Source organism: Passer montanus, unplaced genomic scaffold (genome assembly GCF_014805655.1).
Source record: "Passer montanus isolate IOZ18808 unplaced genomic scaffold, ASM1480565v1 scaffold6, whole genome shotgun sequence".
NCBI lineage: Eukaryota > Metazoa > Chordata > Aves > Passeriformes > Passeridae > Passer > Passer montanus.
The window spans coordinates 3,081,945-3,097,546 of NW_024371037.1; the positions used below are offsets into that span (position 1 = coordinate 3,081,945).

Below are 15,602 nucleotides of genomic sequence, written 5' to 3' on the forward strand. Positions count from 1 at the left end.
TGACTACAGGTTCTGTTTGGGTCAGCACAGTTTTCTTGTTCCAAAGAGATAAGCTTAAATCCTCATGGTTAATTATTTTAACTGTAACAAGAAAGGTTTTTATAACTGCTAAAGTTATTCCACTTTAAATAATCACTTAAATATTTATGAAGAAATGAATCCAGACATTTTATATCTCGTGTTTGTTCCCTGGCCTACAGAGTGAGTCTTTGTGGAAACAGTTTGAAATTTGCCAGAGCTGAGCAGCTCCACCAGAAAAGAAAACCATGAGTATCTGCTTGCACTGTAGACATGAGGGTAGCAATGGAAGTATTTACATGGCTGTGTTCAGATTCCTTGGCAAACTCAAGCAGGGCACAGAGCTGATCTCACAGATCCATCCTGCATGGTTACTGCCAGGACCATCAGAGTTGCTTCCATGATAGCTGTGGGGGCCTGATCTGACACTGGCACTCAAGCCACTCTATTACTCCCCTCCACAACTGGACAGGGGAGAGAAAATGCAAAAAAAGCTCCTGGTTGAGATAAAGACAGGGAGATATCACTCAGCAGTTACAGGGAGAGGTTACCCAAGCCACTCTATTACTCCCCTTCACAACTGGACAGGGGAGAGAAAATGCAAAAAAAGCTCCTGGTTGAGATAAAGACAGGGAGATATCACTCAGCAGTTACAGGGAGAGGTTACTCAATTGTTTGATCAGAAGGTCCCAGGCAAAACAGACTCAACTTGGGGAAATTAATTTAATTTATTGTCAATTGAATACAAATAGAATCAGAAGAAATTTAAAATACCTTCCCACCTTTTTCTTCTTCCCAGGCTCAATTTTGCTCCCTATTTCTCTAATTCCTCCCCACCAGCAGCACAGGGGGATGGGGAATGGGGGCTATCATGTCAATTCATCACACATTATCCCTGTCACTCCTTCCTCCTCAGAGGGGGGATTCCCCACACTATTCCCCTGCTCCAGTGTGGGATCTCACCCCTGGGATACAGTCCTTCCTGCTGTTCTCCAGCATAGATCCCCCACAGGCCGCAAGTCCTGCCACCAAACCTGCTCCAGCCTGGGCTCCTCTCCCTGTTAACCTGCTCCAGTGTGGGCTTCCCACAGGACCACAGCCTCTTCTGAGTATCCACCTTCCCTGGCACCAGTCTCCTCCAGGGGCAGCAGGGGCACAGCTGCCTCACCATGGGCACCAGGGGCTGCAGGGGAATCCAGCTCCATTGCCTGGAGCACCTCCTCCAACTCCTTTTGTACTGCAGGGCACTTTCACACATTCACACTCTTTTTTCCAGCTGTTGTGCAGCTGTTTCACCCCCTCCTTAAACCTGTTATCCCAGAGGCACCACCATCACCATCTGTGGTGGGGTCAGCCTTGGGCAGCACCAGATGTGTCTTGGAACCAGAGCGCATTGGCTTCATGAGACCTGGGGGAACCTTCTGGAATCTGCTCACAGGAGATACCTCTGCATCCCCTCTGCTACTAAGACCTTGCCACTCCAGTCCAATCCAATGGTTTAAATAGACCCCAGAACATTAATTTTCAAAGGCAGTGTCAAAATTTCTCTATTTCATGCAAGCATGGCATCTTTTTTGATAAAATAAACTTTCTAAAACTGAAAAGTTGTTTAAAGCTTAATGCCCTAGATTTATCCTTTGCCAGCAACTCTTCCTCTGAGAACAAGTCAGGATTTAATTACATCCCACCCTAGAGATTGCCATGACCTTCTAAATAGTTAACTTTCATAATTTAGTCTTAGAACATTATAATCTTTCTCTGCCAAAGGCCTACTGATATTGCTACTGTCTACATTATCCTGGAGACATCACTACCAATAAGTCAACTCTGTGACTTCAGTTGCAGTCAAAGGACACACACAGCAAACTCCCTCTCATTTATGAACTGCATGAATCAAACCACGGCAAATAGTAATAAATTGAGTGAAAGGACTGATTTTATATATGATAGTATTTTTTTCAAGTGGGCCATAATACAAAAAGAAGGTTCTATCTAAAAAGCGTTAGTTTACCAAAACAAATTGGACATGAGTCAGTTCTACTCTGCAGAATACAGGCATATTGACTGAAGAATAGACTGGTTTAACTACCTTTACATTATTTGTGTATATTTCTTCTGTTTGAACTGCTAGTTGCAGAATATTGCCTGGAAATCAGAACCTTTGCAGACTTGTATTTGTCTGTAATATGTATGGTTTTAAAATAGGTAATACGAGAAATCCGACCAAATAGCTAATTTAAAATTTTACATTGGGTATGCATGGTTATGCGATCGTAAATGTTAGCTGCCCAAAATTCAGGCTGCCTACTTCAGCAGGCCTGTTTGGGTGCACTGAGCAGGATCCAGATAAAGTGATACTTGTGCACCCTCTTAACCTGACATTGTCCAATGGTAAAACCCCCATGCTGAAGATGTGCTCAGTTTGCTCACCTCCTTCAGAATTAAAAATTTTGTTTCCCCTCTCGTGGCAGAGGAGGAGAAAGAAAATCAACTCAAGGGAAACCTGACCATGACTGTTAAAAGGACCCCTATAGAAATCTGAAATATGAAGCAAGACAGAGAAATGGAAAGCAGGGCAACATCCTCTCAATCTCTGTCTCCAGGCAGTTACTTTTACAGTTCCACCCTTGGGAAAGATTGTCAGAAATTATAAGGGGTGAGCAGAGAGAGGGGGAGCAACAAAACACTAACAAGTAAGCAAGAAAGCAAACAACTTTAACTGAGGAAGACAGTCAGGTTTAGATTATTTGTTGCAAAAATTTTGGTCCATGGCTTTTCATTTTTCATTGATAATACATGAACTTTGGCCCAAGCCTTAAGTTTGGGCAAAATTCAGCCCATTAAGATATCTATATTTTGCTTCTGAGGGAAAATTATTTAACTAAGGTTGTACTCATTTAGTGAAAATGAATTATGTTTGTGAAACATATAAGTGCAGTTTATAATTTTACTGTGCTTTCACAATAAACTGGTCTTAATAAGAAAAGTTTTTCATAAGAAAAATTATGCCTAACATAGTTATCCTTTCTCTTTCTAGTATATTTGTACTAAATGAGCAGCTCATCTATCAGAATTAAGTACTCTAATCCCTCAAAGACCACTGTGCTAATTTCCTTCTATCTTTTGATTAAAACTTGGTGCCTCCACTTTTCCAAAATAAGGATTTTTTTTCTCTTTTTACTACTTCAACATGTATTTAGGGAATAATATTTAACAACCTGTCATCTTTTTTTGCCCAGAAATATAGCACTATGAAATTAACTTAAATTAAATGTTAAAACATTCATATTTTTATCAGCACATAAAGAAATGGAAATGGAGTTTCTAAATGAAGTGGAGACTGGTAAAACCCCATAACTTGAAACACATTACAGATGAATTTAAACTCTTTAACTACACACACTATTTGCTTTGGTAGTCCCCAGCTGCATTCCCAGAATGCACAGTGCAACTTCTATTTATTTCAATACTGTCATGGCACACCCATATAGATTGTATACTGGGGAAAACTGGTACCAGCAGTCAAATAGCAGTAAATAGATTAAGATCACTTAGTATCTGTTTTATAAGAGAAAGTCTTATGTTGTGTTTCACACCAGCAACACAGGAGTAGAAATAAGGTAGAATCAAGATTTATGGGTAGATAAGAGACCAAGATAAGTAAATGTACTGAAGCAAAACTTTTTGATATAAATATTAAGATGGTTTTGGTAAAAAATTTGATTTTAAATGAAGTATATTCATTTCAACAAGGCTTTTTTTACAAGGCTTCCTATTTACAGAATGGATGGCTGGTTGGGGTAACAGCAGCCCATGTTCAGTGTCCACGGGATGAAATGGGAATCTGTCTCCCATATCCCATAGGGCTGTTCTGCCTACAGCACTGTTAACTATTCTGACAAGAGCTTAGAGGACTTCTGCTTTAAAATAAAAATCAAATATTTACTGTAACAAGACCATTGATGCTGATGCAAAACAAAAGCAAATTGAAAGAAAAAATCTCAAGCTTTTGTACTGGGTCTGGCTGGGATGTCACAGCAGCTGATATTGTCTCGTGTTCTGGATTTGTGACTGAACTGTGTCGATCACAAACAAGTGTTTTGGCACCTGCTGAGCAGTGCTTGTACAGCACCAAATCCTTCTGCTTTTCACTCTGCCTCTCTGCTGGGAGAGGAATGAAACTGGGAGGAAATGCAGCCAGAGCTGTCAACCTGAACTGCCCAAAGGCATATTCCATGCTCACTTGTTAATCTGTTTAATCTTGACCCACAAGTTCACTTGCTTTTTCTCTTCCTCTGCACTCCCACATCCCACAGGGAAGGATGGAGCAGCTCTGCTTTGCTTTGCTGCTAGCTGGGGTCAGCCCAACACACTCCTTTTCTAACAAAATTCACTGAGCAGCTCAGCCTGTGATTAAATTCCAAATCTATCAACTGATTAAAAAAGACATAATTTTGTCACTAAGGCAGAAATGTGTTCAGTTTGATTCCTAACTCTGTCCCAGGCTTTCTCTGTGGCCCTGGACAGTCTGAATTTCTATTGTCCTTGGACAATTCACTCAATTTCCAGCAACAGGAGTTTTACTAAAACGAATTTAATGGCAGCAGCAGCAGCACTAAGCCATGTATTGCTTTTGTCTTGCTCTGGAACTGTTTTCCCTCTTGTTTGTAATCAAATTAATCAGTAAGAGGTTGTCTAAACTTATAACCAAACAGCCTGTGGTCTTCTTTTATAGCAGATTCCATGAATAGCAGAAAAGAAAGTGGTAATTTGATTATGTGTGCTTGAGAGAACCAATATCTACTGCAAAGGTTTCCTGTGTACTCTTGCTGCAAATGCAACAGCTGAACAGGCTCAGCTTCAGCCTTGCAACTGTGTTTTTACTTTCAAGGCTGTTTGTTCTTTAACTGGGAATTGTACACATATAGCTGACATTAAAGACTGTTGAATACAAAAGCTAATACAAATTTCAGGCTGTCCCCAAAAGTAATTTTTAGAGAGACAGGTAATAAAACAGACTTGTGTAGTTCATTAGCTACCACTAACCTAACTGAATACATCACTGTCAACTCTAGTAACCTTGGACACAGAAGACAGTGTCACACTAACCAAGATTAATGAAACTACTGAATGTTAAATATAAGACCAGAGTTTTCAAAACTAAAACTTTTTATTGCTGAGGTGTTAAAATGCTAATGGTTTGTTTTTATGCAAATAGCTTATATGAAGCATGGGAGACTTGACAGACACTTTGAACTATTGCAGTAATAAGCAGCATCAACAGTCTCTGGCATACAAGGCTCTGGAGGAGGTGTCATGTGACTATCTGCTGCTGTTACTGCTTTGACCTTATTTTTTTTTTTATTCTAACTCTGAACTGAGAATTCTGCTCTCATTTTCTATGCAGACTCTTTTTCCTTGCCTAGAAATTAGGACTTTTTTAAAAAAATAACTATTTTACTGTTGTCAGTTCTTTACCTCTTCAGTTTTCCTTACATTTTCCTTGTATTTGCTAATTGACAGGTATAGTATATGATAAATCAAATTCAGTAACTTCTCTTAACTGCTAACAGTTCTTTCTTACTCTTTATTTTGATGAGAAGTATTTTTCACTCTATTCCAGAAGGTCTTCTAAAAAACAGAAAAAAATACAATTTTGGATGATATATTTTTTTTACACAAAATATCATTATCTTAAAATAAACTAGAACTTTTATATCTCTTAATGATACGGCTTATATAAACACCACCACAACAGTACCAACTATCATGAAGTAAATAGTAAACAGAATGTGAGAGTAAGTAAATGAAAAGGAGAGCAAAATCCACATCATGTTTGCTTCTCTCATCCTGGGAACTATTAATTCTGATTATTTATTCTGACTTTATTTTAGCATATGAATTGGGGGGAGAGAAAGGAAAACAATTGATAGTAAAATTACACTTAAGAAAATTAGGTAAAAAAGTCATATTTACCTGTCATGAGGCAGCTTAACAACTAAGAATTAACAACAAAGCATTGAAGAGACCTTCTGGGCCATCAATGATCTGCTATTGCACAGTTCCTGTCACACAATTATTAAGTTTTTTGTTTGGTATTTAATGCCCAGTTGTCTCTACCCCACTGCTTCAATGGCCACATGTCAAATCCCTGCAGGATGCTTGTTTGCTCACTTTGCCCATGAGTTCCTCACTGTGTGATTCATGCAGGGGAAGCACTGAGGCACTGCGCACCTGGATGGGCATTGTCCAAACGTCTGCTCTCGCCTGTGTAACATCTTGTGTTTTCTGTTTCGTGCTTCCTGACAAGTACTGGTTTGCTGTCAGTCATCCTCAGTGACAGAGGAACAGCTGAGGAACAACAGACTATTATTAAAGCAGCATTAAAAATTAGACTTATTAGACGAGAAAACCATACAGTAAATAAAGCAGATTCCTTTGTTCACCAACATATCTTCATTATTTTAAGATTATATTTTAAATATCATATCTATATTATAGCTATGACATTAGTTATTAAGTTATTGTTATTTTTAATTAATTAATTATTATTATTTTAATTAATTTACTTTTAATTTTATCTTATTTTCCTTATCAAATGGTTTCCTTATAAAATTTTCTTTATAGAAGTGCTACACAGAAAATCTTAAGCAGCAACATTTTATGCATACATTAATAGTAAATTATTTTTTAAATAACTTCTAAGAAAAGAAGGTATGATTGGTTTTCTTACAGCTCAAGTAATTTACAGTGTTACAATACCTCTGTGAACTCTGCACACTGAAAAATTAGACAGTCTTCAAAGTCCCAAAATCCTACAAGTTTCATGGTAAAAAATTGCTGGTTTTCAATAGTTCCCTATTGATTATTGACAAAAACTACTCATGTTCCTGTGGATCTCCATCTACTTGAGCATGAGCAACAAGTTTCCATGGCCCTAAAGCAAAATTACAGAAGAGGGTATTATCAAAATTTTTTTAGTAAGAAATCTGAAAAAAATGAACTGTCACAATCTCAAATACAGTGACAAATAAAGCCCAAATCATCAATGAAAACAACTCCAATTCTTTATCATCTTTGCACCATCTGTTAGCAACTGTTTTCCCATTAAAATAACAGGTGTAAATGCTCCTTTGTCCTCCTTGTACTTTCCATAGATTGAGATAAGATTTTTCTGTGGTTTTGGGGTGTTTTTTTAATAAGGATGTGAAAGCTTGATGTGGACAGTAAATGTCTCTTCATAGAGCCAAGTTTAGAGGAGTGAAGGATGCAGTAATGACAATAGGAGAGGAAGACATGAGCATTCCTAACCCATCTTAGGCTAAACCTACTTGGGACTTTAGCCAGGGAAGCTGAACAGGGAGTACAGTTACATCTCCCTAGAATTCACAAGGTGAAGCGCTTCATGGTGGAGAATGGCTCCAGACAGCTGAGACAAGACCAAAACCACAGCTTATATAGGAGAGATGAGAAAAGTTGGTATCAATATGTACAATATCATGTAAAGAGGAGCAATCAAAGACTGGACATGGAAACTATTCACATTACCCCAGACCTGTCTGTATAGCCAGACTTTAGCCACTTTAGCCCAGTAAGTGGAGACCTCCCTGGTTTGCTGACAGTGAAGACTTCAAAACAGATCAAAATATCCAAAAAACCAAGCTGAGCTTGGAGGAACTCTGAAAATAAAAAGCAGCAGGGCAGCACAAAGGCAGCAGAGCAGCATTGTGATGAGAAGATATATGATATCATGGGGATTAATTTAAAAAATTAAAGAATATTTCAAATTATTAAAAGGAAAATAAAATTCTTATTCTGTCACCTCTCTCCATGCAGTATAAGCCGAAAATAGAATGGGGTGACTGCAATCACTGTACTGTTGGTTTAACACATAGAAACAACTGAAAGCGATCATTAATAGTGTTAAAGTACAGATGCTGACATCTTGTATTTTCTTTCCTGACCATCAGAGATTTGATAGCAGTTTCTGTGCATAACCAATAACAGTTGTATAAGTAGGCAAGTAAAAAATTTACAGCCTCTTCCCATCAAATACCAACTCCCAAAAGTTTAAAGAAAGTTTTTTAACTTCATGCTATTCCAAAATATTATTTTCCAAACTTCCATTACCTTGAATTTACCATTTTTCTACATTAAAAGTTTTAGAGGAAATAAATCTTTCAAGGAAGAACTGATAAAACAGGCAAGTCATAGGAACTGAATGTTAAACAAAAATCTCAACAAGGTAACCAAAGGTGCTAAGCTGGATGTGGACAGTAAATGTCTCCTCCATTTACATTTCACTTCTGTATTTTCTGTTACAGATATAGTGGGGGTGAGAAAGTTTGTTCTCACATAGGCAAGAACCTTTACCCATATGATCACAAGACTGAGATGAATTTATTTGATTCCCTAGCACACATCCTCAAGACAACCTCCCTATGCCAGGCTGCAGGACAGAGCAACTGTGTCAGCTGGAACCTTCACCTCCAAACCTGAGTGTTTCTGTTAATTGATGTGTTTGACTTGCACTGTGCTACCAGCAGCAACCACCTCTGAGTCATTTTATAAGACTACAGAATGCAACAGTGGAAAGAAAATCAACAAATAAATAAAAGTGTAAGACGTTACTCATCTGTCACTTGCAATTAGACATGAGAGACAGAAAATCCAGAGTTATTTGTCCTTTACACTAACTAGTTAAAATTAAGCATTCCTGAATAAGCCCACTTGCAGCAAGAGCAGAGAAAGCTACTTTGGATGGACTAGAAACACTAGAAGCAAAAAAGATTTACTGTTTACAAGCAGTAAGCTTTAATAGCAGCAATTTGAAAAGGAAAAACTGAATACTTATTTTGTAGATATTTTGTGTTCTGTGTGCATTGCTCCCTCTAGTGTAAAAGACAGAAAACACAACAAACATTCTCCAAAAAATCACTGAGATCGGTAACAAACTTTTTTTTTAAAAAAAAATTATTTTCTAGTCAAATTTTCCCCTTAAATATTTATACAATAATTGCTCATATTTTGATACAATAAATGACATTTTCACATCGTTTAAACTGATGATGTAGGTCCCACATTTCTATTAACAGGAAATGATCACAGCAGAACTGAGCAGTGGATGTGCAAACTTCCAGTCTGTACTTACAACTGTAACACTCCCCAAGAAGCTGGCAAGCCAGAATGTGGCGTTCCAGTTTCTATCTCCATTAGAACACTAATTTCCATTCTATGTTGTTATTATTACCTTCATAGAAGAACCTGGTCTAAAACACAGTGAAGTACACTCCAGTATGCACACATTCATCTGCCTACTGTATCTGGTTAGGCCCTAGAATTTCGAAATAAGGCAGCTTTGGAGCTCAGACTTCCTAAGTAGGTACGAAATCTGTTAAAAACACCCAAGTCAGAACAAAGACTGGCAAGTCTGAGAAATTATTTTAAACTTCAACCCAATCTTAAGAGCCACTAGATGATCCTGGACTTCATCACAAGAGAGTATGGGAACAGCAACTGACACTGCTGCAACCTCCCCTCGACAGGGTCTGGGAAGAATTCCTGGGACAGTTTCCATCACATAACCAGAACAAAAATAAACAAGCCTTTCATGTCAGTTTCATCGAAAGGTGCAGCATGCTTTTTCAGGATACTTAACAAGCTTCTTTTAATCAGTCAAGTTTTCCAGCTGATAATTCTCATAGGCAGCACATTTTCCTTCACCAACAACTGACGAAATCATCTCTGAAAAGTCATAAAATAAGACTCAGAAGTCTTGAGCAAAATTTGAACTAGAGCTTTTCCTGATAATGTGATTTAAAAAAAAGTTCAAAAATAATTAACGCTTTTTTTTGCAAAAATGAGCTCTTTTCCACCCCACAATATTGCTAGTGTGCGAGGCAACTGAGAACGTAGGAAGCCTTCTGAAGAATCATTTTGCACCTCTATGCTTTCTTTTTTATGGGACTTCATATTTCACAGGTATGAACATTCTTATCATACAAGTACTGTCATCTTCCAACTTCTGTTGTAACAGCATTTCAGCTTTCCAAGGTCCATGACAGAAAAAAGGCCCGTTTCTCTGTGCACCAAATGAGGTTGTGAATCATTAGCTAGTTTTACACATACAAAATCTGAGTACATTTTGTGGAACCAACCTGAAATAAAATCCGATGCAGCGTATTTTTTTAATATCCTAACAGAGTCCTAATGATGACAAGTGGTTCTACTGTCTCAACACTGCCCAAATTAGGCTCCATTCCCTTTAAAGAAGGGCATGATTGTATGTCAGATCCTCAAAGTTATTATATTAAATGCAAACAACCAGATTTTAATTTTTCTAACTGATGTGGCTGCTGTGGCCATCAGAGCAGCATACCTCAGTGATGGTCCTTCCAGGGTACCTGCCATCACTGCTCTCCCTAAAGCTGGGTCTGCTGTCAAGTCTGAGAAAACTATTTGCTTGATCATTTGTAAAGTTTATCCAACTCATCCCTAATTACCAGGGTCCATGACAGGCAACTGGTCTCAGCTGCTGGAATACCTCCTATGCAAAGGGCTCAGTAAGGACAATGCTGGGTGCCACAGGAAAACATTCAGCTTCTCGGCCCAGTGCCTCTGGAGCAGCTCAGTCATGGAGTAAGAAAATGGGCACTGCAGCAAAATCTCAGGGGCTAAATTCAGGACAAAATTTACAGTTGAGAAAGAAATTTTATTTCAAGCTTCTACGGGGGTATTACAAACAATAGAGAATAAAAACATTAAAAACTATTTAAAAAGTAATTGTCCCTTTAAAATAAAGATTCAAGCAGGTTTAACAATGAAGTATGCTATTCAATGAAGTTTTAAAAAAAAGATTTAAAAAGTATTGGTTTTGCTGTATTTGCTAATCCTTTATAAAAAAGCTGGGCATAAATACTTCGTGCATTCATATGCATTATTTGGTGTTTCATATTATATAACTTGGTACAGTATTTACGATATCACTGCAAAAGAGTTCAAACACAGTGCATTTATAAATAATGGAGCCATTATAAATCACATTGCAAACATACCTTGCCATTTTCATTGTTACAAATTCAGTATCTCAGTGAAGGTAGGAATAAAGTAGCTACAACAATCAATATCTTGACTTTATTTTTTTTCTTTTTAATATAAAAATGCAGTTCTGGAAACCCACCCTCCTTCTTCCCCCTGCCCAAACATAATGCTTTACTTCTTAAAAATAAAAATAAAGTACTAATTCTATATACATCACATGTACCATACAAAAATGTATCCAAAGTTTCTATTGCTACCAAAGTGTTCTAAATTAAAAGTTACATAAATCCCCTCATTGGAAACAAAAGATTACAAGTTACCAAAAAACCAAATTACACACAAACCATCGAGTTATTTTATACAATTTCCAATACATTTTTCTCCCAAACCAAGTTGTCTTCTCATGTGCCTGTATAAAAATGCATATCAATATATTTGTCAATTTTATTTTTCATTATAAAGCAAATTAATACATTTTCTACAATAAATAAAACACAGGGAGGCACACATATCAACAAAATTAAACCAATGGGAGATATATGGGATATGGTTTTGAAAGAAATAATGTGCTTGCAGGCTTTAAGCCAGGTTTGTTTAAAACAGTAACAACCTTAAGTCATTTTGGGCAATAATGGAGTGTTTTTGGTGATTTGCAAGTGATGTACATAGTATAATTTTTATTGATGTCTTTTTCACAAAGTACCCTCCAAAATAATGCAACTTCCTTTCTTAAAATACATATTTGTAATTGAAAATTTACATCAATCTTAAATATGTGGTACTTTGTGCAAAGAGCAACAATTTACACAAACATTCAGAAGTCTTTTTCAGAAGCTACAGACCAAGGAAGAAATGATACAAGCAGCACCATACTGTATATGATTTAGGCAAACATATATTTGATGCCATTTTGATATTAGGCTTTAAAATCCACTAAACACCTCAAGCTGGAAGATGGTGCTTAGGTAACTTAACCTCAGAAAGAAAGAAATAAAAAAGTAAAAAGCATGGAAAAAACAAAAACCAATTCCCTCCCCAACAAAATTATAAAAGGAATTAAGGAGCTACTTCTAAAATCAGAATAAGTTAAGTGTTGAATATACATTTATGTACAATTATGAACACTATGAACAAGACATTTTAACAGGTTTAGTGGAAAATCCTCCAATCTACAACACAATAAAATAATTAATCAATATGGCAATGGTGATTTAGAAGAATTGCTCAACTATTTCAAGTTTGCAGAACTCAGCCACTGAATCAACAATTAAGGGGTTGTATCTTCAATACATTCTTTTAGACAAAGAGGTTCATTAGTAGAGTTCAAGTCTCTGTGGTATTTTTCATGCCTTGCTAGAGAATCTGTGTTAGTCAATATCACTGAAGTCACTGACTGGTTCTCCATGGACTCGACTCAGGTGATTCATAGCACGATCAAAAGCAATTCTTACTGCTTTCCGTATGCTCGAGTTACGTCCTTCCATCATTTTTAACTTGTCTATGGTCTCATCTATCCCAAGGGGAACCATTTTGGATTTGGGAAGCCACTGCCTGTAAAAAAAAGGGTAATAAATAAATCTGTTAAATATAGAATAAAATCAAGAAGTCTGTCCAGAAATGTCAGGGCTACTATGCCATGTTTCTCATATTGAAGCTTTACCACCTTAAACAAAACAATAAAACACCTTTTAAGTTAGTGCTTACTTGCATTAAATATTTAAAGAACATGAAATATTAAGAAAATCTCTTCCATAAAACAGAATACATTCCAATTCAGTGATATGCACTTAGTAATTATGTGTCAACAGAAAAATCTTAGCCTAAAATACTGATGCAGTTAAAGAATAGGCAGCAGCAACTGACACTGGACATGGCTCAAGATTCACCTGACACAGTATTGTTTCTCTTCATTCTTTCCCTTCCATTAAAACAAGGAGTTTTCAGATGATGGATTTTTGCCTTAAATTTCAGGCATCTTGATTTGTTCTTTATGGGGAAAGCTAAGCTGGCAAGGAAGTTCTACTTTAGCATGCTTTTACCCTGCAGTATGAAATCCCACTAGCTCTGTATTCAGGGTACTTTTCTGTTGCAAGCTCCATACATTTCTTCAAATTCTGGACATGGAGGGGTCATAATGGAAAAAACTCTACATCCTGTTCTTCCAATTAAAGCATTCTAAATATTTACTTTAAAAGTATAAATTAAATTTATGTCATTTTCATAAAGGTTGATTGTAATCCTGTTTTCCAAAGTTACACACATTGAGGAAAACAAAAGTTAGGTCAATTAATGAATATATTTAAGATATGCTACTGTAGTCTACAATCCCAATCCTGCAAAAGGCAGAAGCCCTCCTTTTGTATAAAAATATTAGTTTGGGAGGGAGACCATTTGAAGCCAAACCAACAGGAAATCAAACAGTCAAATCTGCAAAAATTTTCTTTTAAATAAATAAAATTGGCTTTCATTTTCTTAAAGGACCCTAAACTAGAACCCTATTTTATTGAGCACACGCACTGAAATAAAATGTGAAAAGTCAGTACAAGGACACAGACAGTATGACAACAGCATGAAAAGCATCAGTCTAACCATTACCAGTTTTAATACAGATCAGAGGAAGTTTTAAGAAGGTATTTTTAAAAGAAAGCTTTGCAAGTCCTCCAGATATAAGTGACGAAGAGGAAGAAACAAATATGAAAATCCACAGGGGATAGACACTGATATCAAAGAATGAAGATGACAGACACCCTTCAAATGAATGAAAATAACAAATAGGGTTCCAGACTAAAAGACACAACAGAAATAGAACTATGAGTGCCAAAATAATCATAATAAAAGAATCGTTACCAAAAAAAAGTTGGTGGGGTGAGGGTGGAGGGGAGGAAAGGGGCTGGAAGAAGTATTGAGTCTTTTCCTGCCAATCTATGCAGAGTACCCATTACAGACAACTTTGCACAATATTTACATGATTTAGGACCACCTGCACATAGAGACTAATCAAAAAAAGTTTAAGCTGTAGAGGACTCCCCAGATCAAGAAGCAATCAGAGCAATTATTAAGAAACTGACCAGGGAAAACATGCATTACACTGGCAACACCAGTAAGAGGAAAAAAAGAGAAACAAGGCTGAGTATATTTAAATGCAGATATTCTCCACAAACAAAGGCAGAAGAATGCAGGATCTTATGGAATCCTGAGCAACTGAACAAAGATAATTAAGACAAAGTACCAATTAATTAAAAAAATAACTGAAGAACAGAAAAATTATGCCAAAAAATCTAAGGGGTAAAAGAGCAAACATCAGTTATAAATTTTAAGCAGAAATTTATTTAAGTGATAGTGTACTGGCACAGAGTGAGTCAGGGGAATGGCAGCATCACTCAATGCCACATATCATCATCTAAAGAGGAAACTAATAGCTAAAAGTAAGTAAATTCAAGAGAAAACCAAGACATGGACATATTTACAGTTAGCTTGACCTGTATGGAAACTAGGAGAGGAGAGGCTCTACAGAGAACATAGAAAAGAAATACATAGCTTGATGAATGGTAGATGGGAAGCTTCCATGTCCAGGAAAAACCCACCAAAACAAAAAACAACCCTAACAACCAAAGGAAGACGAAAAAACCTTGTGTGTCTCCTCCTACCTCCCCAGAAAAACCCCACCAGCCCTAAAACCGAAGACCATGGGGGAGGGAAAGAGAATGTTTTGTTGTGTGAATTATCCCCCTTCAGGCTCTACACATCATATTGCTGATGCTAAAATAAATGGAAATAGGGAGGGTTTGATAAAAAAATTAAAGACTAAGAACTTCAAATGAAGGTGTTAGTAAAGCACTGAATTAAAGACAGCTTAAAAATTCAAAGAAAATGCACTTGAGCAGACTGGGGGAAGAAGTGTTGTAATTCAGAAAGCAATTATGAAGGGTGATAGAGATAAATGTTAGACTATTACTTTTTAAAAACCTGTAAATCAATGAAGCAATTTCATCAGGTCAATAAATGAAAGTCACTTGTAAATAAAAAAGACTATTCAATGACTTAAAATATTTTTTTCTAAACTGACAATAAAAAGGTACCTTTCAGCGATGATATATATACCTTGGTCCAAAAATAGACTCAAATATGAAATTTTAACATTACAGTTTGCAGTTCCACAGGAATTATATTTATGGAAAAATAATGTTTCAATTTTCTTCCAGACCAAAGGTACAGGTTCTTAAAATTTTAGGTTACTGCATCAAATAATACATTTCAATAACATACCAACTTCTTTTGTTGTCAAAAAATAGTACTAAGAATAGTTTCTCATCTGATTTGGTCTGCATTTGTTCTCCAATTTTCAGTACATCTAGAGGTGGCACTGGTATAGTAACACCATTGTGATGGCCAGCAACACGAGGCATCTTAGGGTCAATAATCTGTAAAAGAGAAGAAAGGACAGGCCCTCATTTTTAAAATTATGTAATTCATTTTAAGAAGGAATTACAAATTAAGTTAACAAGATATAAATAATAAACTAAACACCCATTGGACATAAACTG

The 15,602-nt window shown here is 36.6% G+C and overlaps 1 protein-coding gene across 4 annotated transcripts in view; it reads right to left on the minus strand.

Annotated features, from left to right (window-relative positions):
* Positions 1-10,708: 10,708 nt before the first annotated feature.
* Positions 10,709-15,602, minus strand: part of BRD1 (bromodomain containing 1) — a 66,666-nt gene continuing 61,772 nt past the window's right edge. For all 4 annotated transcript variants that reach the window (XM_039726832.1, XM_039726833.1, XM_039726835.1 and 1 more), the window contains 2 exons: positions 15,325-15,479; positions 10,709-12,609 (listed from right to left, as the gene is read on the minus strand). In XM_039726832.1, coding sequence (XP_039582766.1) covers positions 12,426-12,609; positions 15,325-15,479 — 339 coding nt within the window. In that variant the 3' untranslated portion in view covers positions 10,709-12,425. The remainder of the gene's footprint in view (positions 12,610-15,324; positions 15,480-15,602) is intronic.